The 26,215-nt window shown below is 44.8% G+C and overlaps 1 protein-coding gene across 1 annotated transcript; it reads left to right on the top strand.

The window, feature by feature from the left end:
* The first annotated feature begins 774 nt into the window (after window positions 1-774).
* Window positions 775-25,930, top strand: CCKAR (cholecystokinin A receptor). The gene is made up of 5 exons (XM_083630656.1): window positions 775-1,126; window positions 3,877-4,122; window positions 15,968-16,229; window positions 20,373-20,500; window positions 25,287-25,930. The coding sequence occupies exons 1-5, from the start codon at window positions 1,018-1,020 to the stop codon at window positions 25,811-25,813; spliced, it is 1,272 nt and encodes a 423-aa protein (XP_083486782.1). The 5' UTR covers window positions 775-1,017; the 3' UTR covers window positions 25,814-25,930.
* Window positions 25,931-26,215: the final 285 nt, after the last annotated feature.

Raw genomic sequence — 26,215 nt, 5'->3', positions numbered from 1 at the left:
ATCAGAAGGTCGGCGGTTCGAATCCCTGCGACAGGGTGAGCTCCCGTTGCTCGGTCCCTGCTCCTGCCAACCTAGCAGTTCGAAAGCACAGTGCAAGTAAATAAATAGGTACCACTCCGGCGGGAAGGTAAAGGGCGTTTCCGTGCGCTGCTCTGGTTCGCCAGAAGTGGCTTAGTCATGCTGGCCACATGACCTAGAAGCTGTACGCCGGCTCCCTCGGCCAATAAAGCAAGATGAGCGCCGCAACCCCAGAGTCGGGCACGACTGGACCTAATGGTCAGGGGTCCCTTTACCTTTATACTACATTTTTAAAGATTTGCCTTGAGGCAGTCTTTAAACCTCATTTGTTGACCACTAGCATTACGCTTTCCATTTTTAATTTCAGAATAGAGCAGTTGCTTTGGAAGATGATAATCAGGCATCCACACAAAGAATCTCCTTTCTCTTTACATTTCCAAAACTTGGGACTGTACTTTTTTTAACTACCTGTGGCCTTAGACTGCCTTCCCATGCACAGTTTGGAACAAGTCCCGATGAAATGAGTGGATCTGTGCCTGAGCAAAGGTGCATAATATAAAGCTGCGCAAATCTCATGTATTGACTCAAGTTTATAAATAACTGTGACCGGAGAAGTCTTGAGCATCTGCTGGCTGAGAGCAGTTGGGCAAGGGGTTAATTTTGCAATCATTCCACGGCATGGTTATATCCCAAAGCCACCTCCGTCCGTAAAAGAAAGGGGTGGATCCAGAAGAGAGGAATCGAGAGTGTTTGTGTGTATGCCTGCATTTCTCTCTGCGGCATGTAAGCTGCCTCACGCCGTCCCCGAAGCAAGCGTCCCCAATCTTCTTTGAATTGCACGGACTAAGCATTCCCGATGGGTGGCTGAAGAAGAATAACTCTGGACAGCGACTCTTGTCAAAGCCCACCGCTGCAGGTTTCTTTTAGGCCTGAAATAATGGACTGGTAGTCCCCAAACTATGCTTGCTGCCTTAGAAACTAAACTCTGAAGAGTGAAGGATGGATCTAAGTAATGACAGCCTACTTGACAGCAATATTCCTGCTTTCCTGTGCGAGCTTGGCTTGGAAAATTACACCATTTTCTGCCCGAATCACTCTCAGCCTAAAGGTAGGGTACAGTTTATTTATATATCTGTAGCAATACATATGCATTTTTAACACCATCAGCTTCACCTGCAATTAGTTTAGGGTAAGCAGTTGATAAAGGGTTTTAAAGCAAAGCTCTGTGAAAACATTTGCTGATAATAATTAGTCATTTATATACCACATTTCACTTCCAAATGAATACCAAGGTAGTAAGACAACAGCAAAAAAAGGCAGTAAGACAACAGCAAAATACAACAATTAAAACCATGAGCATGAAACGAGAATAAATCATCAGTTTCAAATACATCGCCCAGAACCTCCAAAAGCTGCTAATAATGGCCAGGGACTTTTTTTTTTAATGAGAGTGGAAAGTCAAAATAAATGGTTTTACTTTCTGATGGTAACTACGCCTACAAAGCAACATATATGTTTGCTGGAAAATTGAACAATTGAAACACAGGGCAGAAAATGCAAAGAGTAAGCTGAAACACTGGTGCAATTTTAAAAGTTTTTTTTTAATAACACACACACACACACACACCACAGCAGTTATTATGAACTGCATATAGAAGGACTTAGAACGTGTGTGTTTGTGTGTGTGTGTTTTATACCAAACGTGTCAAAACACAGAGTCATATATTACACTACCTGTTGTCTGATATATTCCTAAGTGGGTAAAAATAGGGATTTGCAAGCTGCATAATTTAGAAGGGTTATATTGTAAGAAGTACCAGATGCTGAATATGCTACGCCTTTGAGAAAAGGCATGAGATGTGTTCCGGATAGACCAGAACTGAGCTGCTTAGAGCTAAGCTTGAGAGCGCAGCAGAAGGAACGAGACCAAACACAACCAGATCCCTGGTTTACACCAGCCTATCTAGAAGGGCTGGTTGCCACCCTTTTCACAGCAGTCAATATAGCACTGCCTCACATTTTAATTTATAGCTTCCTTCACATTTTAGGGCAGAACTACATGTCCTTCGGCAGCTGATACAGAAATCCAGCCCCATCTCCGTCTCTGATGTGCAAATCGGAGGCAGGGGAGGTATTTGCAGGGGAGAAGCAACAGGCAGCAACTGTCTCCGCACAGTTGCTTTCACCCTGTAACTTTCCTGTATGTACCTGCCCTGCTCTTGCTGCGTTGACAGGCAAACACAGTCTGAGGACTCCGGCTGGGAGGAGAGCAACCAGAGATAGGGCTTGCTAGGGAGGCAGGTCCGTATAGTAAAAGCCATGGTTTTCCCAGTAGTGATGTATGGAAGTGAGAGCTGGACCATAAAGAAGGCTGATCACCGAAGAATCGATGCTTTTGAATTATGGTGCTGGAGGAGACTCTTGAGAGTCCCATGGTCTGCAAGAAGATCAAACCTATCCATTCTGAAGGAAATCAGCCCTGAGTGCTGACTGGAAGGATAGATCCTGAAGCTGAGGTTCCAATACTTTGGCCACCTCATGAGAAGAGAAGACTCCCTGGAAAAGACCCTGATGCTGGGAAAGATGGAGGGCACAAGGAGAAGGGGATGACAGAGGACGAGATGGTTGGACAGTGTTCTCGAAGCTATGAACCTGAGTCTGACCAAACTGCGGGAGGCAGTGGAAGACAGGAGTGCCTGGCGTGCTCTGGTCCATGGAGTCACGAAGAGTCGGATATGACTAAACAACAACAACAAGGGAGGCATAGACCCCTTGCACCCTATCCTCCCTCCTGCCTGACACTTGTCCCTTGCAAACACCTACTACACACACACACACACACACACACCCCTTTGCATATCTGGGTGAACAGCTGCAAAGAAGGACAGGGCTCTTTGGCCTGCAACCGTTGCTTAGACGAGGGGCATTTGGGAAGTGTGCCGAGATGGCAGCAGAAAGAAAGAGCAAGGTCTGAAAAATGCCAGCCCTCCAAGTTACCCCTAGGGGTCTGGCAGGCTTTGTGTGACAAGGATGAGAGAGCTGTCGCTTGCTGAAATAACCTCTTTCCTGCAACTAGGAAGGGCACAGAATCCCAGTCCATCTTGCAGCCCCATCTTCACTGTGCATTGAAAGCAACATCATTCCAGGGCTTCCCCCAAAGAATCTTGGGAACTGTAGTCTCTTAAGAGTGCTGAGGGTAGTTAGGAGACCCCCTGCTCCCCTCACAGAACTACATTTCCCAGGGTTCTTTGGGGGAAGCCGGGACTGTTCAAAGTGGCATAAGACTGCTTTAAATGTCATTTTAGCCATTTCTGCATAGTCCATTAACTTGGCTAAAATGACTGGAAGAGTCAGAAATTTTAATAAGGAATGGGGGAAATTTATAACTTATCCTAAAGACCATTGTAAACAGTTAAAATCGTTAGTGGGAATGGAATATCACTTGCAGTTTAAGATTAAATTCTGGACATAATGGAAGAGGTAAAGAGTTTAGATTATCATAAAACACGCTGGAGAAATTCATTAATAATAGGACCCACAAAGGGGAGGATGGAAGTCCAGGAGATTCCTTAGAATCTTGTTTTTATGTTGTACATTGAATATGTGATTGTAAAATTTTAAGTTGAAAAACCAAATAAATAATTTTTAAAAAAGACTGCTTTAAATTTTTAGGGCAGATAACAACAACAAGAACAACAAAGGGGCCTTAATCTCCAAGCTCAATGGAGGGATAGGAAAATCTGTCAGTTGAGTGACTATCTGTAAAATGCAGACAGAAAATAAATTCTGTACAACTTAGTGTGGCTGCGCAGCCTCTTCCAATTATGACGACAGTCTGTTTTTTGCTTTTTGCTTTAGACCAAGCAATTCGGATTCTTCTCTATTCTCTGATATTTCTGCTCAGTGTCTTGGGCAACACGCTGGTGATCGTGGTGCTGATCCGGAACAAGAGGATGAGAACGGTGACCAACATATTCCTGCTGTCGTTGGCCATCAGCGATCTCATGCTGTGCTTCTTCTGCATGCCCTTCACGCTCATTCCCAACCTCCTGGAAGATTTCATTTTCGGCATTGCTTTCTGCAAACTTACCAGCTACTTCATGGGTGAGTCGATGAACATCCACATTTTGGCTGCATATGCCAAGACGTTTTCAAAATCTCCGCTTTCAGAGACCACATCTTCCAAACCACTGGGAAGCTGACCACCCTCACAGCTGTTCAACAGACTAGAAATACTATATTGTGGCTGCATAGGCTGGGATCAGTCCAGTTTTAGAGCCATGGATTTCTGGTTCATTTCAGACCTGTTGGCTGCTCCCTATTCCTCACTCACCTATTTATTCTCAATAAAGTTTCACACTTTGACCACTGGTGCATGGATGTAGCAAAGGCAGCTGCCCCCCAATCAATAAGGTCTGCCCCCCTAACAAAAATCCTGACTACGCCCAGTGTGTGCAACTGCCACTGTGGTCTAAACCACAGAGCCTCTTTGGCTTGCCGATCAGAAGGTCAGCGGTTCGAATCCCCGTGATGTGGTGAGCTCCCGTTGCTCAGTCCCTGCTCCTGCCAACCTAGCAGTTCGAAAGCACACCAGTGCAAGTAGATAAATAGGGACCACTGCAGCGGGAAGGTAAACGGCGTTTCTGTGCACTCTGGTTTCCGTCAGTGTTCTGTTGTACCAGAAGTGGTTTTAATCACGCTGGCCACATGACCTGGAAAGCTGTCTGTGGACAAACGCTGGCTCCCTTGGCCTGAAAGCGAGATGAGCGCCGCAACCCCACAATCGCCTTTGACTGGACTTCACCATCCCAGGGTCCTTTACCTTTACCTTTTTTTTACATATGAGAGATTAGGTTGTGGGGAGGGGCATTGCCTTCATGCTCCCCAGGGGCCACAGTTAGCTGTGATTGTTGCCATCTGCCTGTCCCGAGACACAATGGAGTGAGCCTCTGTGGGTGAAGCCAAACCACTGGGGAATGGCAGCACCTGCTGTGGCTGCAGAGACCGCTAACTCGTAACTGCTGCCTCCTGTGTTGTTTTTGCTGTGTTAGCAACACCAAAGTAACCTCTGTGGGGTCTAAGCCAGGGCAGTGAGCGTGGAGGTCCTGGGCTGCCCAGGAGACGATAACCCCGTCTCCACCTATCATATAAAACCATATTTTCATTTACCTCTGCTTCTTCAGCAAGGTTCTAATTAATTTTTTCTCTTTCGTGACCCATCAGTTCTACTTTGAGCGAGAGGTTCAAGAATGGTCAAGGCACCATTGGTCCAATGGTACTTTGTATGTTTGTTTTTAAGAGCTGGAATTATTATGTACCCAAAATGTCGGTGAAAAGCCATAACAGTGACAGAATATTGGGCTAGAGAAGTTTTTAGCCTTACCCACCAAGACACAATTCTTAGTTTTTTAATCATGCATCCTCTGGACAGTTGGGGGGGGGCGTACCAGTCTTGCTTTGGGCTCCTGGGATGTGGTGCTGGAAGGGCATTGTTACACTCTTGGGATACATAGCACAGCAGTGAAATGGGAATAATAATAATATTTATTTATTTATACCGCAGGGATGCGGGTGGCTCTGTGGGTTAAACCACAGAGCCTAGGACTTGCCAATCAGAAGGTCGGCAGTTCGAATCCACATGACGGGGTGAGCTGCCGTTGCTTGGTCCCAGCTCCTGCCCACCTAGCAGTTTGAAAACACATCAAAGTACAAGTAGATAAATAGGTACCGCTCTGGCAGGAAGGTAAACGGCGTTTCCGTGCGCTGCTCTGGTTCGCCAGAAGCAGCTTACTCCTGCTGGCCACATGACCCGGAAGCTGTATGCCGGCTCCCTCGGCCAATAAAGCGAGATGAGCGCCGCAACCCCAGAGTCGGCCATGACTGGACCTAATGGTCAGGGGTCCCTTTACCTTACCCCAGCCACTCTGGGCAGGTCCCAACAGAATATGAAAAACACAATAAAACATCAAACATTAGAAACTTCCCTAAACAGGGCTGCCTTCAGATGTCTTCTAAAAGTCAGATAGCTGTCTTTTTCCTTGACATCTGATGGGAGGGCGGGTACCACTACCAAGAAGGCCCTGTGCCTGGTTTGTGGTACAACTGGCACAAATGTCTAGAGCAGAGGCAGTTTGGTGCAGTGGCTGGAGGGGAAGGGGTGAAAGCAAGTCACTTATTCTCTCTCTCCCTCTAGCCCAACTCTCAAAGTTGTGCCAAGGCTGCGATGGTATTCGTAGCTCCTTGGAGGAAAGGCACAATACAAATGTAACAAATAAACACTGGGTGGGCATGCCGTTAGGTGCTTGAGAGACAAATGAGCCTTAAGGGATATAATTTGCTTTGATACCTACCTGCCAACAATCAAGGCTGACTGAAAAGCCTTGCAGATTTGGGAAATTGCTTAGTTAGAAATAGTAGCAACAAGCTGTGTTCAGCCCAAGTAGAACGGATTCTGCAATTTTCTCAATTACTAACCAAAGTCAACAGACTGCTTTGCGGGGGGGTTAGACTAGATGCCCTCAGGGTGTCTTCCAACTCTGCAATTTTATGACTCTATTATTCCAGACTTAAGTCTCAAGCAAACCTAACAAGTGGTTCATTTTCTCCTCCGGTTTTGCCTTAAATGAACAAAATAGACTTTTATATTGCTACGTAACTTCTAACTAAATATGCTAAGGATCACAGCTGAGTAAGTAGGGCTATAAACCTAACCCCACTTACTTGGAAGTAAGCCCCATTCGATTCAACAGGATTTACTTCTGAGCAGACAGGGTTAGGATTGTGCTGTCGTCCCTCTTCCTTGGTAGAGAACTATATCCTATGTGTGTAGGAATAATGGATGTAATTCAGCTAACTTCTACTCAAGAGTAGACCCATTTCTGTCGAAAAGGATTAACTCTGTTTTTACTATTATTCATAAACACAAGCATGTAATGAGAAACAGGACATGGGTGTCTTTCTCTAGCAGAATTGCTAATTGTTTTGGTTTTCAGTTGTTAGCATAGGGGGAAAAATTGTCTCAAGCTGCAATATTATATACATTTACCTGAGAGAAAGCCTGATGAACTCAGTGGGATTTATTTCTTAGTAAGAAGGTGAAGGATTGCACAGTCAAAAAAAATTGTTCCTCAGATAAGAGAATCTGTTTTCTTGGGCAGCCTGCGTCCAAAAAACCTCTGCAAAAAACCCCCACAAAATAAGAACCTATAATAAAAATAAGAGACAAAGTTCATTTTTAAGAAACTGGGAAACACTTTTGATTAGACGATCAATAAAACAGTGAAACATAAAAAAATGGCAGTCAACAAGTTAGAGTTAATTGCCGATATAAAATCTGAGGCATGGAAGCTTGCCCTTTTTCTTGGTAATTACCGCCATAAAGACATTTCAGGGGAATACATCACTACGACATTTACAACAGTATCAATATCCCCTTTGGGGATTTATTATGTAAGAGATACCTTACACTTGCTAAAAGCTATAGTCACACACAATATATTTTTGACTTCAACACTTCGCTTATTACAGATACATTTTATGTCTTAAGATATAGGATGCCTTTTCTCAGATAAGTTTTACATTTGGCACCCAAACCTTTACATTAGTGAAATTGCGGGGTTTTTTTAAAAAAAAAAATCACAGGTATTGCAACGTTAAAATCAAGAGCCATGCTTTTCCTCGTTTATCAGTGTTGCGGAATAAGTGGGAGATGTTTTTGCACTGACAGGCAGAGACCCCCCGACCCTGGGCGACACCCGCGTGAAATAATGACTCAAGACAATGTGTTATGGGATTAAAATTTGGCCACAACTTTATTAAAACTTCAGATGTAGGGAGACCCTGGCTTAGGCATTGGGCGTTTATCCCTCCCAGTCCCTGGCTCGGGATCTGGCGGACATCAGGGTTATCCAGAATATGTGGGGCATAGCTGTCAACCTTCCCCCTTTTTGTGGGAAATTCCCTTATTCCAGCACCATTTCCCGCTGCTATCCCGGATTGTTAGATATCCCGCAGACTGTCCCTGGGACACGTGAGGCTGCTGATCCCTTATTTTCAAATCTGAAAGTTGACGGCTATGATGTGGGGATTGGCCTGGCTCTGGAGAACGTCTGTTCAAGCAGAGAGCCTGCCCCCCATTTCGCCACCATCGTAGGGGAGAGCAACGACAACCTAACGGCGTATGGCCAATGCCTCCCTTCAAAACAACCCCTTTAACGGGGAACCCTGGGATCGCAGCCACGGAGGGGGGGCATGGGTCACCACTTCATCCTCCCCCCCATTTAGGGAAGATAGACTAAAGGATTCCACCCAAGGCCTGAAACCACCAAAGTTGTGATGTATTGCTACGGGAGAGGCAAAACCTGCCAATGCAGGAAAATCCCTTTCCGGCCCTTCAACAGCGACCATAACGTAGCAGCGCCCGCGTACCTATGGAGAAGAGGTTAACCTGCAAAAGAAGGCTTAATTGAGGGAGGGCAGGGTGGGAGAAGCTCTGGAGCTGACTGGAACTCCCAGGTAACCTCCACCCACTGTTGTGTGAGCTGGTCAATCCCTCCCCTTACCTGGCCAGCTCTCTCCTGGCAACACCCCCCTTCAGCTGGGATTGGGTAACTGGCAGAGGTAGGCGGCTACCTCCAGGTGTCGCACCGGGGGGGGGGGCGTATTCAGGCTGTAGTGGCAGGAGCCGCATTAGATTGGGGGGGTTGTGCACAACCGCACAAAAGGCGCCCCCCATTTGATGTGGGAAACGGTCATTCTTCAAGTCAAAACAGTGGTAGTGGTTTCCGACTTGTGTTCTTGGAAGCTTACCAGGAGAGGAAAATCTATAACAGTAGACCATCTCCCCTAAAAGACCGGTTGGCACTATTACTTAAAATGCATAGCCATAGGAGGCTATTGGGTGTTTTCCCAGGCGCCCTCTCAGTATGTGGAGATACAGTGGTACCTCTGGTTACATATGCTTCAGGTTACAGACTCCACTAACCCAGAAATAGTACCTTGAGTTAAGAACTTTACCTCAGGATGAGAAATTGCGCACCGGCAGTGGGAGGCCCCATTAGCTAAAGTGGTACCTCAGGTTAAGAACAGTTTCAGGTTAAGAATGGACCTCTGGAACAAATTAAGTACTTAACCCAAGGTACCACTGTACAGTCATACCCTGGGTTACAGATGCTTCAGGTTGCGTTTTTTTGGGTTACGGACCGGAACAGGTTACTTCCGGGTTTCGGGGGTCGCACATGCGCAGAAGCGCTAAATTACACTTTGCGCATGCGCAGAAGTGCCGAATCACAGACGCGCTGCTGCGGGTTGCAAACACTGCAGGTTGCGAACGTGCATCCCGCACGGATCATGTTCGCAACCTGAGCATCCACTGTACATTGAGACCCACCTGGCTGTGGGAGCCCCCTAAGTTGCGTGCCAAGGCACCTGAGCCACAAAGTTCCCAGGAGAACAAAAAAACACACTGACACAAAGTATTTTGGTTTATGGGTTCAAATAGGCCACAACTTTATTGGTTACAGATGTGAGCGGTTTGGCTTAGGCATTGGGGTGAAGCCAGGCTATATCTTGACTCCTGCCTGTCCGCAGTGAGTCCATGGAAGGATAAACCACCAATAGAGGGTGCCCTATGACTTACAGCGGATAGTGGCACCCTGAGGGGTGCCCATAAGGGCTGTGACATGGCCCTAGCCCATGTCTGAACCTCGGATAGATTCCACACCCCTGAACCCCTTTAACAGGATACCCTTACTGAGGAGGGGAAGGCGAAAGCAACAACCTCCCCTCCAACCAAACAAAGGCTTACTCAATGCCTAACCTCACAAAAGTTGTGACAATTGCTACTAGGTAGGCGGAAACCAAATGGCCGGTGCCAATTTGCCAAGTGGAGAAATTCCTATCCGGCCCCAACAATATGGCAGCCGACAATTGTCCATAGCAAGGTCATATCAGAGCAAAGCATGAAAAGAGGCTGGGTGTGTTGGGTGGTCCGACAAAGAGGCAAGAAGAGGGTGCCGGCCTGCCGTGCCACGATTAAATTGCCTGTGGCCACACTCACCCTGGCAGCAGGTTGGCTGGGGCTGTACCCAGCACAGATGAGCAGCCGGTCGTGATGTGGGGGGAGACAGCATACCTCCACACCCACATTGGAAAACTGTTGAGGCTCGGCTGACTGGCCACAATGCCGCCCACCAGATAAAAGATGAGCGGACTTATTTTCCATTGAGCATTGCAGGGCCTTGGACTACATCAGGCAAGGCCAAATTCGGCGGTCCAGCTGTTTTGGGACTACAACTCCCATCATCCCTAGCTAACAGGACCAGTTGTCAGGGATGATGGGAATTGTAGTCCCATAAAGCTGGACCGCCGAGTTTGGCCATGCCTGGACTAGGTGATCATTGGGATCCTTTCCATCACTTGAGGTAGAAAGCAAAACGGTCACCAGCTACCTAAAAAAGATTACTCTTTATATTATTTATCTGTCCGCAACATCACATCACTTCCCTGGTGGTGCCTATGCAGGTAAAAGTCCAGCATCGCCTGAGCTCTGCAAGTGCAGCTTTCTCTCAATTGAAGTGCAGAGCGTTTGAGGACCGGGACATTCACAGGGAAACCAAAATGCATGTTTACAAAGCTATTGTACTGCCAATCTTCCTGTATGCTTGTGAAACATGGACCACTTAAAAATGCCATCTCCAGCTCATCAACAGTGTCTCTGATAAATTTGACACATCACTTGGGAAGACAGGCGAACAAATGCCAGTGTACTGGAAGAAGCAAAGATCACCAGTGTCGAAGCAATGATTCTTCAACATCAACTTCGTTGGACTGTTCATGTGGTGCGGATGCCTGATGATCGTCTTACAAAGCAACTACTCTACTCCGAACTTAAAAATGGAAAGTGCAATGCTGGTGGCCAACAGAAGAGGTTTAAAGACTCTCCCAAGGCAAATTTTTTAAAAAATTGTAGTATAAACACCAACAACTGGGAAACACTGGCCTGCGAGCGCTCCAATCGGAGAACAGCCTTTACCAAAGGTGTCGTGGACTTTGAAGATGCTGGAACTCAGGACGAAAGGGAGGAACGAACTAAGAGGAAGGCACGCTTGGCAAACCCTCACCATGATCAACTCCCGCCTGGAAACCTATGTCCCCACTGTGAAAGGATGTGTGGATACAGAATTGGCCTCCACAGTCACTTATGGACTCACTGTTAAGACCGTGTTTATGGAAGACAAATCTTACTCGGCTATGAGGGATTACAGAAGAAGAAGAAGAAGAAGAAGAAGAAGAAGAAGAAGAAGAAGAAGAAGAAGAAGAGAGGTGCCTATGCAATGCATGGACCTGTTTCGCAGGAGTAATGCAAGAAGAGGGCCCATAGATGCTCCCTGGCAGAGTGTTTTCCCCGACACTATTTTGCAAACCACTGGGCCTTCTGAAGAAATGCACTGAGTTCAGCATAAGTGACCTTCCTCACTGCAGACCTGGAGCAACAGGGAAGAGTGCAAGGTTGCATCTTTGACCGATAATCTAATTTTCTGCTCTGTTAGATACAGATTGTAGCTGAATTATACAGCCATGCGTCAAGAATTACGGTTTTAAATCAGGCCAGCTGTCAGAACTATATTGACTCCTTTCCTATAAATGAAATGGAAAAGTTTGTTTCATGTTGAAGGCCATTTCCTGAGTGTTAATGTGCAGAGTGTCAAAGGGTTATCCGTTCCGAGAGTCAGGAACAAGAAATTATCCTTCCTTAATTAATTAGATACTCATAAAACTACAGGAACGAGTTACTAGTTCCAAATGTATTATTAAAAAGGTCTAAATGGCAAATGCTATACAGATGGGCATCTCTGCTATTTACTACATTGGTTTCAACAAACTGTGTTCTCGGTTTCTGAGCAGCCACCGCAAATTTTACCAGTCTGCCCATAATATATTTCTCCCAAATGGGCTACAGATAAATATCGGTCCAGCTGTCTGCATTGGCTAGACCCACAGTTTCTCTATATGTTTATTTCTTTAATTCAGCTTATATTATACACTGAAGTACGTCGTGTCACACAGTGCTTGAAGGGGGTCGGGGATGCAGTAGGGTTCTGCCCTCCTCCTTTTGAGGCAGATCTATAACCATCCTATAGCTTTTCAGGTAAATAGAACTGAATCTGGCCTAACCATCCATGAGTCAAGATGGCCCATGAAGGGTTGGCCACTTCTGGATCTGCTTCTCTTGCTTGATCCAGTTCCCCAATCCTGCATTGGTGGCAGTGGCGTAGCGTGGGGGGTGCAGGGGGGGCCGGCCGCAACATCTGGGGGTTAAGGTTAGGGGGCGCAAATCCACGGGTTAGGGGGCGCAAATCACTTGCCTTGCCCCGGGTGCTGACAACCCATGCTATGCCACTGATTGGTGGCTTTCATAAAATGAATATTATATTGTTGGGGAAGGGGCATAGCTCAGTGGTATAGCACTGCAATTGTAAAAAGGTAAAGGACCCCTAGGCAGTGATGTCCAGTCAAAGGCGACTATGGGGTTGCGGCGCTCATCTCACTTTCAGGCTGCGGGAACCAGCGTTTGTCCACAGACAGCTTTCCGGGTCATGTGGCCAGCAGGACTAAACCGCTTCTGGTGCAACAGGACATCATGATGGAAACTAGAGTGCACAGAAACGCCATTTACCTTCCCGCCACAGTGGTACCTATTTATCTACTTGCACTGGTGTGCTTTCAAATTGGCAGAAGCTGGGACAGAGCGACAGGAGCTCACTCCATCGAGGGGATTCAAACTGCTGACGTTCCGATCGGCAAGCCCAAGAGGCGCAGTGGTTTAGACCACAGCGCCACCCGCATCCCGAGCACTGCATGTAAATGGTCCGAGGCAAACAGTACCTGCCATATTCAGGTAAGACTGGGAAGGACTCTTCACTGAAACCCTGGGTAGGATTTAAAAATAAGGGGAAACCTACTAAAAAAACAGAAGCCCTTTTACTTGGTATAGTGGGGGGTAAAATCCCCAAAAAGGAAGCTACTTTTTTCTGTATGCCACAACAGCTGCAAGAACATTGTTAGCAAAGAATTGGAAGAAACAAGATTGACCAACTATCAAAGAATGGCAGATGAAGATGATGAACTATATGGAACTTGCCAAACTGACCGAGAGACTCTGAGACCAGAGAGAGGAGACGGTGGAAGAAGACTGGAAGAAGTTTAAGGAATATTTGAAAAAATATGTTAATATTTAAACCTTAGAATAGCTTTGGAAGTAGATATAGGCTGTAGGCTTAGAAGTAGAAGATAGGGTATTTTAAAATAGTATTATTTGTAAGTGATAAAATGTGCAGTTATTTTAAGTATGATTAAAAAAAAAGATGGTTAGAAATTATGATATATGTAAACTGCTAAAGATGAAGTAAAATGAAAATCAGATAGGTGGGACTTGGGGAAGCCAGCAATGTTCAGAAAAATAAGGATATGACAAGAATTTTTTCGTGTTGTTTGTCTTTTCAGTCTGAGCTTTTTATTTGTGTTATAAAATGATTAAATTTTTTTGAAAAAAATAAAAATAAAGGGGACCCTCCTAAGAGGTGCTGAGGAGGCATCCCAGCTCAGGATGTGCTGAGACAGACGCCTCTGACCTCAGGTTACTGGAAGGATGCCAATCTCAGTGTTCACCACACAGAGTATTTATACACTGGGATTCTGTGGCAGGCATGACAGGTTGCTGTATCAGGCTTCAGATCAAAAGTCTTATGTGTTTATGGCTCCTGACCCAATACCATGCCAACCCTGCTTACTTCAGCATTTGTTGTTGTTGCTTAGTCGTTTAGTCGTGTCCAACTCTTCGTGACCCCATGGACCAGAGCACGCTAGGCACCTCTGTCTTCCACTGCCTTCCGCAGTTTGGTCAAACTCATGCTGGTAGCTTGGAGAACACTATCCAACCATCTCGTCCTCTATCGTCCCCTTCTCCTTGTGCCCTCCATCTTTCCCAACATCAGGGTCTTTTCCAGGGAGTCTTCTCTTCTCATGAGGGGGCCAAAGTATTAGAGTCTCAGCTTCAGGATTTGTCCTTCCAGTGAGCACTCAGGGCTAATTTCATTAAGAATGGATAGGTTTGATCTTCTTGCAGTCCATGGGACTCTCAAGAGTCTCCTCCAGCACCATAGTTCAAAAGCATCAATTCTTCGGCGATCAGCCTTCTTTACGGTCCAGCTCTCACTTCCATACATCACTACTGGGAAAACCAGAACTTTAACTATACGGACCTTTGTTGGCAAGATGATGTCTCTGCTTTTTAAGATGCTGTCTAGGTTTGTCATTGCTTTTCTCCCAAGAAGCAGGCGTCTTTTAATTTCGTGGCTGCTCTCACCATCTGCAGTGATCATGGAGCCCAAGAAAGTAAAATCTCTCACTGCCTCCATTTCTTCCCCTTCTATTTGCCAGGAGGTGATGGGCCCAATGGCCATGATCTTCAGCATATAGGCAATATAAACTTCTCTGTTTTCACCCACAGCTGGGTCTTGAGCATTATTTATCCTCTATCTAGAAAGGGGGGGTGGGGGACCACAATTCGCTTGCCGCACAACTTGTTCAGTAACCTGCTCATCAAATGGCAACTTCTCATTGTAAATGGAGCAGTTCCCCAGTTTAGTTTCAGCAAAGTTGACATTTAGAAGTTCTCTGATATGCAGTACCGTCCCATAACTTCTCCGCAGCCGTTGGAAAACTATTAGAGGGCAGCAGAACAGTATCGTCAGCGTAGAATTGCGTGTTTACTTTTCACAGGAAAAAAATTGGTGTATTTGCTTTGTAAGGCCAAACTCATATGGGAAGATAAGTAGCGTTTTGTAATTATGGAACCGAGTTGTTAAACAGAAAGAAGTGGCCTTCAGTTCCGCATTTAATTATTGGGTCTGTATGGAGTTTTCTAATCAAGGCAAACAGTAATCTATCTGCTTTTGTGCTCTGTAATGTTGGCCACAGTTAATCCTCTGAGGTGGTATTATTTGAAAAGTTTAGAGGAGATGCATTTTGTGAAAGAATGTTCTCTTTTGTCTGATTTCTTTTGTCTGCCTTGAATTTCACTGGGTGACCTCCGGTATTAAGAGAGATGGTGAAAAACATCTCTCTATCCGTTTTCTAAACACCGCACACAATTGTTTTAGACCTCTTTTGTAAACAGAAGACGTTGGAATATTCTAGAAGAAACTTGTAAATGGCCTTGAGCAAGTTGCTAGGCAACGGAAAACTTCCCCAGCAACAGGTGTCCTAATCAGGGCATGCGATCAACTAAGTTGGGGTCAGTTTAAATGAGTATGTGAATGAATAAACATTAGGTCTCTGGCCGGATGGCTAAAAAGAGAAAATGATTATGTTTCTTTGTTGTTTTTCTTTATTAATGACCAGGTGTAAAGTTTTGTTAATAATAAAAACTCTTTATTCCTGTAATGGGAATTTCACTAAGAGATAGCTGGAATGCTGCTACTGCTGCTGTAAGGAAATAAAAGATGCAGGAAAAATTTCTGTAAAAAGAACTCTGTTGCAGAAAGAAATGAAAACTCAATTGGCTGGGAAATGCCCCAACACGTTGTTTCAGTATAACTTGTAAATGATTACAGGTAGCAGACGGTAGCAATATTTCAAATAACTGATCAATCAATATTTTTTTATTTGTTTTTAAAAATCCTCATATATCTGAAATGCCCCATAATAGGGCAGGTTGGCTTTTATTGATCCAAATGGAACATCATCCACAGAAGCCAGGTCTCTTAGGAACCGCTGAGTCCAGCCATAGAGGCCTGAAGATTGAATGGTCCTGCTGGCTGCTGGCAGATAGGTTATTGCTATGCTTCTGGTTATTACCGGTCTGATTCCCACCGCTTGCCAAAAGAAACAAGAGACAACCATTTACTCTCTCTACTCTCCTTTTCCTCCCCCTTCCTCATGCGCTTAGGTGTCTCAGTCAGCGTTTCGACCTTCAGCCTGGTTGCAATATCCCTGGAGAGATATGGCGCCATTTGCAAGCCATTGCAGTCTCGGGTTTGGCAGACAAAATCTCACGCTTTGAAGGTGATCGCTGCAACCTGGGGCCTGTCCTTTGCCATCATGACGCCGTATCCGATTTACAGCAAGCTGAGACCGTTTGAAAGAATCGACAACAGCACAGCGAACATGTGTCGCCTGCACTGGCCAAGCCCAGCAGTAGAGCAATCTTGGTAAGAACAGATTTAAATATATATCGATAGATAGATAGATAGATAGATAGATAGATAGATATAGATATGGCATTTCTTGGGAGATGGTATTAGATGGCATTATTTTTGGTACAATTTAATATGCCAAATTATGGACAGCCAGTCCTTCAGCCTGTCAGCGGGGCAAAATAAGTGCATCCTATTATAAACATGGTGATTGCATCGGCCAGTTTGCCCGCTGCCTTGAGGGACATCTTCAGGAGAAGAAAAGGCTCAGGATTAAACCCTACACAAATCCAGAGTGGAGTCCCCAAGATAGCATCTTGTACGCCTCCTTCCGGCAACTCCAACAGCCAAGTTGGTGGCAAGTGTATTGCTCTGCTTTCTATATTTCACCAGCAAGGCCTAGTGGGAGGGGTCTTGCCATCTGGGCAGCCCAGGACCTCCCTATGCACTGCCCAGGCTCGCTCTCCAGAGAGAAGAAGAGTTTGGATTTGATATCCCGCTTTATCACTACCCTAAGGAGTCTCACAAGCGGCTAACAATCTCCTTTTCCTTTCCTCCCCCACAACAAACACTCTGTGAGGTGAGTGAGGCTGAGAGACTTCAGAGAAATGTGACTAGCCCAAGGTCACCCAGCAGCTGCATGTGAAGGAGCAGGGAAGCGAACCCGGTTTACCAGATTACGAGTCCACCGCTCTTAACCACTACACCACACTGGAGAGGTCACTTCAGTGCTGCTAATTCAGCAGAAACAACATGGGAGGCAGCAGTTACGAGCTCCAGTGGTTTGCTTCCCCCCAGAGGCACACTCCATTGTCTTGTGAGACAGATGGAGGCCAGCAACCAACTTCCACCAACCATTGGCCATGTTAAATTAATTCCACTATCTGGGGCATTTTATTAGCTCAAATATTTTCAAACCTTTCTCCAATGGATTCTAGGCAGTTTACTATAAACACCATCCAACCCAGGTCTCAAAAGTTGCACATGTAGGAGAGAATCCATACAGGGGTCAACAGAGCTCTTCTCCCTCCCTGCCTCTTCCCACTGGGCTGCCGCATGCACACTGCAACACACCAGCCATTACATCCCTCCTAACTGATCTTCTCCTCCCCAGGACCAAGTGGGCAGACTAATGGTCTGGCCGCAGGTTGCCTCCATGCGCAGCTCTGTGAAGGAGCAGGCCCCCAGCAGTATGTATAGGAGATGTGCACAGACCTTCTGTGGCAGATAAGTGGCTGTGCAAGGGCTGTGGGTGAGGATGGAGGTAGATGATAAATTGCATGGCGATCCCCTTCCACATTACCTCTTAAAGGAGTTAATTGGGGGTGTGGATCTCATGCCCATAGTTGTTTTGCACCTATTAACAGGGGCGCCGCCTCAAGTTCCTATGGAGCGATGCAAAATTCAGAGCACGTCTCAAAGGCCTGGAGCGGGCAGGAGTTTCATCACACAGCCTCTCCAAATGGTGTCCTGATTATGAGACGCGGTGCTGAAAAACAAGCCAGTCATGTGTAATTGCTGCTACAGCCCTTCTCTGTTCACTTTGGGATTTGCAGAATTCAGACAATCAGAGTGATAATAAATTCCACAGAGGCAGCTGTGCCCATTTGTTTCAGGAAAGACAGAGAATAGTGACAACTCAAAGGCAAACCAATTCATTGTGGCTTGAGCATTCTCTCCCCCCCCCCACCACCATAATTTTTGATTAGAGTATCTGTTTTACATTTTTTATTAGATTTTCTGTTTTACATTAATTCAAACAACCTTAAAATATCAATGACTTCCCTTCTTCTCTGTCCATGGTTCATTTTGCAAAACATAAATCCCTGCATATTTTACTGTATATAAACTAAACCAGTCAATATTCCATCATTACATCCATCAAAACTAATTCAAACTGTTGAATTTATCTTCATGCTGCCCACATTTTCATATAAACACAATTTTCCTCCATATATTCAATAAACATTTTCCAATCTTCTTCCAAGAAGAACGCATGTTCTTCTTGTTCTCTTACTCTATATGTTAAGTCTGTGAGTTGTGCATATTCTGTCAACTTGAGCTGCCGTTCTTCTTTGGTTGCGACCTCGCTTGTTTTCCATTTTTGGGCTAACAAAACACAGGCCGCAGGAGTAGCATACATAAATAACCTTTTTTGACATCTGGGAATTTCATCTGAATTATCCCCAACAAAAAAGACTCTGGGTTTAAAAGTACTTTTAAACTCCCCCCCCCCCAATTCATTTTGGATTATTTCCCAATACCCTGTTACAGGTCCACCACGTATGAAAGAACGTCCCCTCAGTCTCATGGCATCTTCTAACACTTATCTGATTCAGTATTATATATCTTAGCAAGTCTACTTGGAGTTAGATACAATCTGTAAATCATTTTCAGGTAGTTCTCTTTCAAGGAATAACATTGTGGCTTGAGCATTCAAGGAGTGGAGCACGTCTTTTTTCAACTCACTTAAAAGGGGCAATATGAGTAGAAAGGGGCTGTGGGCTCTACTTCTACGCCCTTTATCCCTTACCCCAAACATCCACGAAGTTTCAGAGATGTCTCATGTAGGGAAGCCTACATATGTCAACCCCTATGTACCTGGACTTCCTAGGATCATAGAACCTTGGAGTGGGATCCAGAACTTATTTTGTAGCCTTATTGGAGTTCACCGATTGGGTCTGCGTTGCTCCCGAACAGGAGGAAGGAAGTCAAATGACACCGAGGGTTGGTTCAGAGAAAGAGTTCTTTATTTCTGCTCTCCGCAACAGCAGAAAGGCACCTGCGTGGTGTGTCCACAGCAAGTCCAAAGAAATGAGAAATTTCATGCAGTATATATATCCTCCAGGCACCCTCTCCCTCCTTCCCCAGGAATCCAACCACGTCAGCCTATACACGCAGGTTGACATCACATATGTTCCTGCTCCGGTATTCTTAACCATAAAAGGGTATTCCTTCCTGTACTTCAGGACAGTAAGATAAGACCTAGACATGTCATCCCTACTCCACGGAAACAGCCAAGGTCATCCTTGCCGTCACAAACTGATAAAGGTGAGGGCTCTGAGCACTTGTTTATACAGCCGGGTTTTTGTTTATACATTGACTCAGAGCTCAAGTTAATGGATTTTAGCTAAGGAAAAATAGGGATTTTGGTGCCCGTTTCAAACTGCCTGCATAGTCAGTTTTGGGTTTGGGAAACCCATTCCTTCAGTTTGAGTAGGCTTTGCTTCCTTAAATGTTGTCCCACCTTGTCTGAAGCCAGGCCCCGCAGCCGTTTCTACCCAAATTGCCATGCATGAACAGCGATTAGCCTACACCTATTTTCAAACATAAATTAGTACTCAGGGCATCTGACAAGTTACATTTTCAGTGCCACAACCAAGATGCAAACTGTCTGAGGGGGAGAGGGAGTGAATGTAGGACCATTCTACTTTTTTTTACAAAACTATCACTTGTCTCCCGCGTCACTGAGTCTGGGGAGGTTTTCAATGTTTGATGTTTTATCGTATTTTTAATATTATGTTGGGAGCCACCCAGAGTGGCTGGGGAAACCCAGCCAGTTGTGCGGGGTATAAGTAAAAAATTATTATTATATTTGTTATGTACTGAAGTTCTCACCCTGAGCCAGCAGGGGGATACTGTTGATAGTTCAGGTCCACATATGCAAATAAGGGATCGAAAGTGACGTTCAGTGATTGGATAGTTACAGAAAGTTGTTACTCTTGCGTTGTAGTGGAGCTCTATATAAGCAGGCTGGCTGAACCCTTCAGTTCAGTTCTGTTCTGGCCTGTGAATAAACAAGAGCTGTTTGAAGAACCACTGTGTCGTCTGATATGTTCACCCACAACTTAACAATATTATTAGGAATTACTGATCTGCAAAGTGAGCTGAGCAACTAAAAGGGGTGGAAACCCCCCGTAAACCTTTCCATGTTTCAGAACAAATACTGTGGGATATCTTTTGTGAACTCTGACAAGTCATACTACTAACATTACATCCTATTCAACTGTGAGCTATAATAATTACACTCGGTTTTAAAACAAGAGGAGGCAGTGCACCCAGAATCAGCTTTAGCCCATTCCAGAGATGAGAAAGAAGATGCTAAGAATATTTTAACTTTTTCTCTGCTGGTCTAAGCCTCTCTTCCTGTTTCTGCAGGTACATCTTCCAGCTCCTCATCCTTTTCCTTATCCCAGGGATCATAATGATCATTGCGTATGGCTTAATCTCCTTGGAGCTCTACCAAGGGATCAAATTTGATGTCAGTCAGAGGAAGTATTCACGAGGTAATCTTCATGACCAGTCCCATTCTCCTTCTTTCTTTCTTTTTTTTAAATATTTATTTATACAACAAGAAAAAACACACACAAAAAAACACAAATACCAAATTACACACAAATTACAAAAATAACCACAGACACATAATTTTCTTGGCAAACAATAAAACATCTATTGGTCTTAACACTAAAGACCCAACTTCCCGTCTATTCCATATTTCAAATTCATATTACTTATTGTCAATACACATTTTTTTCATAATTAAACTTATTCTCAATAAATCTAATTTCTTCTATCTACCTAGCAACTATTACTGAAGTTCCTTGAATGCTGCAACAGAATTTAAACTACTATATTTATTTTTCAGATATTCTTTGAAAACCTCCCATTTAGAAACAAATTCCTGTTTTGATTTATTCTTTATTTTTTCTGATAAACCATCTAATTCGGCATATTCTGTCAGCTTTTGGATCCAATCTTGTATAGAGGGGATTTCATTACTCTTCCATTTTGCTGCGATCAAAACTCTTGCTGCCGCCGTCGCATATAAAAAGATACCCTTCCTCTTTTGTGGAATATCCAAATCTGTTATTCCCAGGAGGTAGGCCTCTGGTTTTTTATTGAAAGAGATCTTTAACATTTTTTGCAGTTCTGCATGTATACTCTCCCAGAATACCTGTATTTTCCTACATGTCCACCACATATGGTAGAATGTTCTGAGTCTCCGCATCTCCAACAATTACTTGACACATTTTTATACATTTTTGAAAGTTTCCATTGTGTTAGATACCATCGATGTTGCATTTTTTGAAAGTTCTCTCTAATCGTGTAACAGTTTGTGAATTTCCAATTGATATTCCATAAATTTTCCCATTGGGCCATGGTTACTGAATGGCCAAAATCCTGGGACCACCTCACCATTGCCACTGTTACCTCCTCCTCCTTGACTGTCCAGTCAAGGAGGAGTCGGTAAGTTTTGGAAAGAGTTTTTCTTTTAGAATTTACAAGATCAGATTCGAATCGGGAAATTTCTACTGAGAACCCCATTCTCCTTCTTTCACTCAGATGTGAAAATGTCATGAGCAGACATTTTTTTCCTGGTAAAAATAATCTGCAACAGAGCAGTCTTGCAAATGTCTCTGAGTCATAGCCAGGATTTTTTTTAAAGCATTAATTATTCCGTCTCTGTGTGTGTGTGAATGTGTGTATTTGTGTATGTGTGCAATTGCGTTCCCTCCCCTCTGGTATTTTCATTCACTTTTAACAAGAATAGATACAACGGTACAGTGGTACCTCGGGTTAAGTACTTAATTCGTTCCGGAGGTCCATTCTTAACCTGAAACTGTTCTTAACCTGAAGCACCACTTTAGCTAATGGGGCCTCCCGCTGCTGCCGCGTCACTGGAGCACGATTTCTGTTCTTATCCTGAAGCAAAGTTCTTAACCCAAGGTACTATTTCTGGGTTAGTAGAATCTGTAACCTGAAGCGTATGTAACCTGAAGCGTATGTAACCCGAGGTACCACTGTATTCCAAGACAAGCAATATAGAACTAACCATTAAAAAGTTACATAGAAAACTGCCTTGTACCAAGTTACCCCTTGCTCCATCTAGCCTAGTATTGTTTGTGTAATAATTTTTATTAGTTTTCAATTACAATAACCCAATAAAAGCCTCATTATCACAATTCCAAATTATAATACAATTAATAACACTAATTGTTCAGATGCCAAATTATATTATTTTGTTCCCCCCCCTTGCGTGCTAGAATTGATGATTTGATAATTTAGTTTAACTATGCATTCTGAAAGCCTGATATTGTTGACATTGATTGACAGCAGCTTTCCATACTTCAGGCAGGGATCTCTCGGCAAGAAACCTTTCCTGCCTCTTTACAATAAATCTACAATCTATTTACAAATAGTATTCCCATCTGGAAAACCAGAAGCAACAATTATAAGTAATTGTTGTAAGGTATTATGTTTCAAAACATCCTAATAACAGAGACCAGAGTTATCCTAGTTTACCTCAGGAATAATGAGGATGCACCTGGGGGGGCACTTACAGTAAAGGATCTAATTCTGGGGAGGTGCCTAAACTCTCCCATGCCCTTCTGTCCTCTTCAGCGTATTTCCGCCTCAGCCAAGGCTCCTTCCAGTTTTAGGATCCCTCTAGTTCAGGCATAGGCAAACTTGGCCCTCCAGATGTTTTGGGACTACAACTCACATCATCCCTAGCTAATAGGACCAGTAGTTGGGGATGATGGGAGTTGTAGTCCCAAAACATCTGGAGGGCGATGGGGGAAGTCACTTAGAAAGGTCCGCAGAGCTCATACGGGGGGGGGGGGGAATCAGCAGGTGGGGGAGGGTTAAGAAATTCTGCCTGTCTACTGATTTCCCCGCCTTCAGAATCAATAGCGCCCACATGTTAATTTAATAAATAAGAGAAATACACACACATGGGCGTAGCCGGGGGGGCAGAGGGGGACAGTTGCCCCCAGTCAATAAAAATCAATAAAAATAAGCAAAAATATGTAACTAGCTGAGGTTCTGCCCTGCACTGACATAAAGCCTGCCCCCTAACATCAATCCTGGCTACAACTATTGAAATACAGGGCTGACACCTGTATTTATTATTACAATGGTACCTCGGGTTACATACGCTTCAGGTTACATACGCTTCAGGTTACACACTCCGCTAACCCAGAGATAGTGCTTCAGGTTAAGAACTTTGCTTCAGGATAAGAACAGAAATCGTGCTCCAGCGGCAGCAGGAGGCCCCATTAGCTAAAGTGGTGCTTCAGGTTAAGAACAGTTTCAGGTTAAGAGCAGACCTCCGGAACGAATTAAGTTCTTAACCCGAGGTACCACTGTATTATGTCGTTGTTGTTGTTCATAGCATCTGGTCCCACCCAAAGAGATTGAGATCACTCAGTTGACTCTGTGTATCTCCAAGAGATTGACGTTTCCAGTTTCGAAAACTAAAATGAGTATTTGCCACTGCGTCTACTAAAAAAATAAAAAATAAAAAGTGCCGTGTTGGGACTCAGTTCCACTCTAATCAGACATTAACGATCAATAGCAAGGATTAAATAGAAAGAGCACCCCCTGGCTACAACCACAAATCTGGGGGTTTTTTTGGTTGGCGGGTACAGAGCTATTCGATAACTTGTGACATCAAAGCTTTACAAGAACCACATCTCTCCAGCTTCAGGTGAAATTGTCTCCTGACTAACTAATCTCACCAGAATCCCAGAGGCTCTGGAAAAAAAATATTTTCAATTGAGCAGAGGGGAAAGTGCCTTGTTTTTAACGTGGTCTATTACAAAACAGGCCTTTTGAAGAAAGAAATATTTACTAGTAAGCTAAATGAGTCTAGGTAGCTCAAAATTGCACTGACATCGGGTCCAACGGTGGCAGCTGGTCAATGGGCCTAGTAGTTTACTATAATCATTGAGTGTGTTTTTTTCCGAGGCTAGATGGTGTTATTATGCAATTAATCCTGATGGAAATGGAGGCCTCTGTTAACAGAACATTTTGTACAAAAAAAGGCACTTTCAGCGAATGATCAACTGCTATTATGCCATTAATTGCACCAAAATACCATGAGACTACCAGGCAACACCCTGAGATCAAAATAAACTGCTAGGTGGGCAGGAGCTGGGACCGAACGACGGGAGCTCACCCCGCTGCGGGGATTCGAACCACCGACCATACGATCGGCAAGTCCTAGGCGCTGAGGTTTTACCCACAGCGCCACCCGCGTCCCTCCTGGGCGGCTTACAGCCCATTAAAAATTGTAAAACATTGGACATTAAATTTTTTCTGATACAAGGTTGACTTTAGAATACAGATGTCTTCTAAAAGTTGGATAGTTGTTTATTTCCTTGACATCTGATGGGAGGGCATTCCATGGGGCGGGCACCATTATCAAGAAGGCCCTCTGCCTGGTTCCCTGTAAACTCACTTCTTGCAGTGAGGGAACTGCCAGAAGGCCCTCGGAGCTGGACCTCAGTGTCCAGGCTGAACGATGGGGGTGGAGATGCTCCTTCAGGTTGTTTAAGATATGATCAATAGGTAATAATTACCAGGAAGGAGAAAAGGTATACAGGTGGTGACCATTATATGTGGGGGCTCTGTTCCTGGCGCCAACAAAGTGTGCATAAGCCTGTTACACCCTGCCCCACCCTGCCATCATTCTGCCCCCTATTCCACTCCCATTCCATCCCCTTTTCTGCCCTCTTCTGAGTCCAAACATTTCAATGGTCACGTGTCAATTGGACGTGTGCAAAATGGTTGCCCCCTGTATATTAAGTTCCTGTGCACCACACACACCCCGTCCTCACATGTTCCAACTGCCACACTGTTTCTGAATCACCCTGAGTCCCTGTCAGGGGAAAAAGTGGAGTATAAATAAATATAGCACCATCCATATAGCACTGGTCCATATCAAGTCACAGAGGAAATTACCTCAGTCCAGATATGGCTTAGACAGTACACCAGAAGGCTGGGGCCTGTCATACGAAGGTGGGCAATTCTCACTCTTACACAACCCTTTCTGGATGCAAAGACTGAAGCACGCCTCTAACTTCAGTGGCCCAAAGTGTGTGCATTGGCTTTCAGAAGTTGAAAAACATCCCCCCCTACACTCACGCACACCTGATCTCACACACTGGCCTTCAAAGATATTTATTTGCTCATTTTGAAGTGTATCTTTTGCCAGCCGTGCGGCGGGTTTTGTGCCCTCGCACGTTGTGTGCTCTTGATAACGTGATAGCATTTGCTCTTCCCGTACAGAAAGGAAAACCAGCACCAGCAGCAAATTTGAAGATAGCGATGGGTGCTATCTGCAGAAAAGCAAGAAGAAGAAAAAGATGCCCCTTCAACAGTTTCCATCCAATAGGAGCATCTCCAAAATTGACCGGCCTCGAAGCAATTGCTCCACCGCTAACTTGATGGCCAAGAAGCTGGTCATCCGAATGCTGATAGTGATAGTGATCTTGTTTTTCGTTTGCTGGACGCCGGTGTTCAGCGTCAACGCTTGGCGTGCGTTCGACAGTATGTCGGCGCAACAGCTTCTCACGGGAGCCCCCATCTCCTTCATACACTTGCTCTCTTACACCTCCGCTTGTGTGAATCCCATTATCTACTGCTTCATGAACAAACGCTTCCGCATGGGTTTTCTGGCAACGTTTACCTGCTGCGCCAAGCAAAAGCTTCCAGTGGCCAGAGCAGAGATGGCGGAGGAGGAGGAAGGCAGAACCACAGGAGCAACGCTTTCCAGGTATTCTTACACCCACATGAATGCATCTGCTCCTCCCTGAACATGCCCAAGGCGGGGAATCGGTCATTTTATCTCCTTCTGTGGTCTTGACTTGTGTTTAAACCATCTGCCATGCCTTTGTACGAACATGCTTCAGTAAAGTATAGGAGAAAAATAATTTGAGAAAGGTCTCCCATCAGTCGGCAACACTTTTCGGCTTTGGGTCTCAAAAATAGATAGAAGTTACCTCAGGTAGAAAAGGTCGGTGATGATAGCCCATGGGGCACATTGGAGAGGCTGAGAAACTGTCATGGGCACCACCATAAAACAACTCTCAGGCCAAAAAAGATGGCTGTCAGTGGGGACCTGCCTTGTCAGAAATGATTGATAAAATTCCCAAGTAACAGAGGACAAGACAGAGGTTGGGTTTGAGGCCAAACACTAAACCACCTATTTGCCCCCA

The sequence above is a fragment of the Podarcis filfolensis genome, assembly GCF_964270895.1.
Source record: "Podarcis filfolensis genome assembly, chromosome: 9".
NCBI classification, from domain to species: Eukaryota; Metazoa; Chordata; class Lepidosauria; order Squamata; family Lacertidae; genus Podarcis; species Podarcis filfolensis.
Note: the sequence above shows the minus strand (reverse complement) of the source record. Positions and strands in the feature narration are given on the sequence as shown.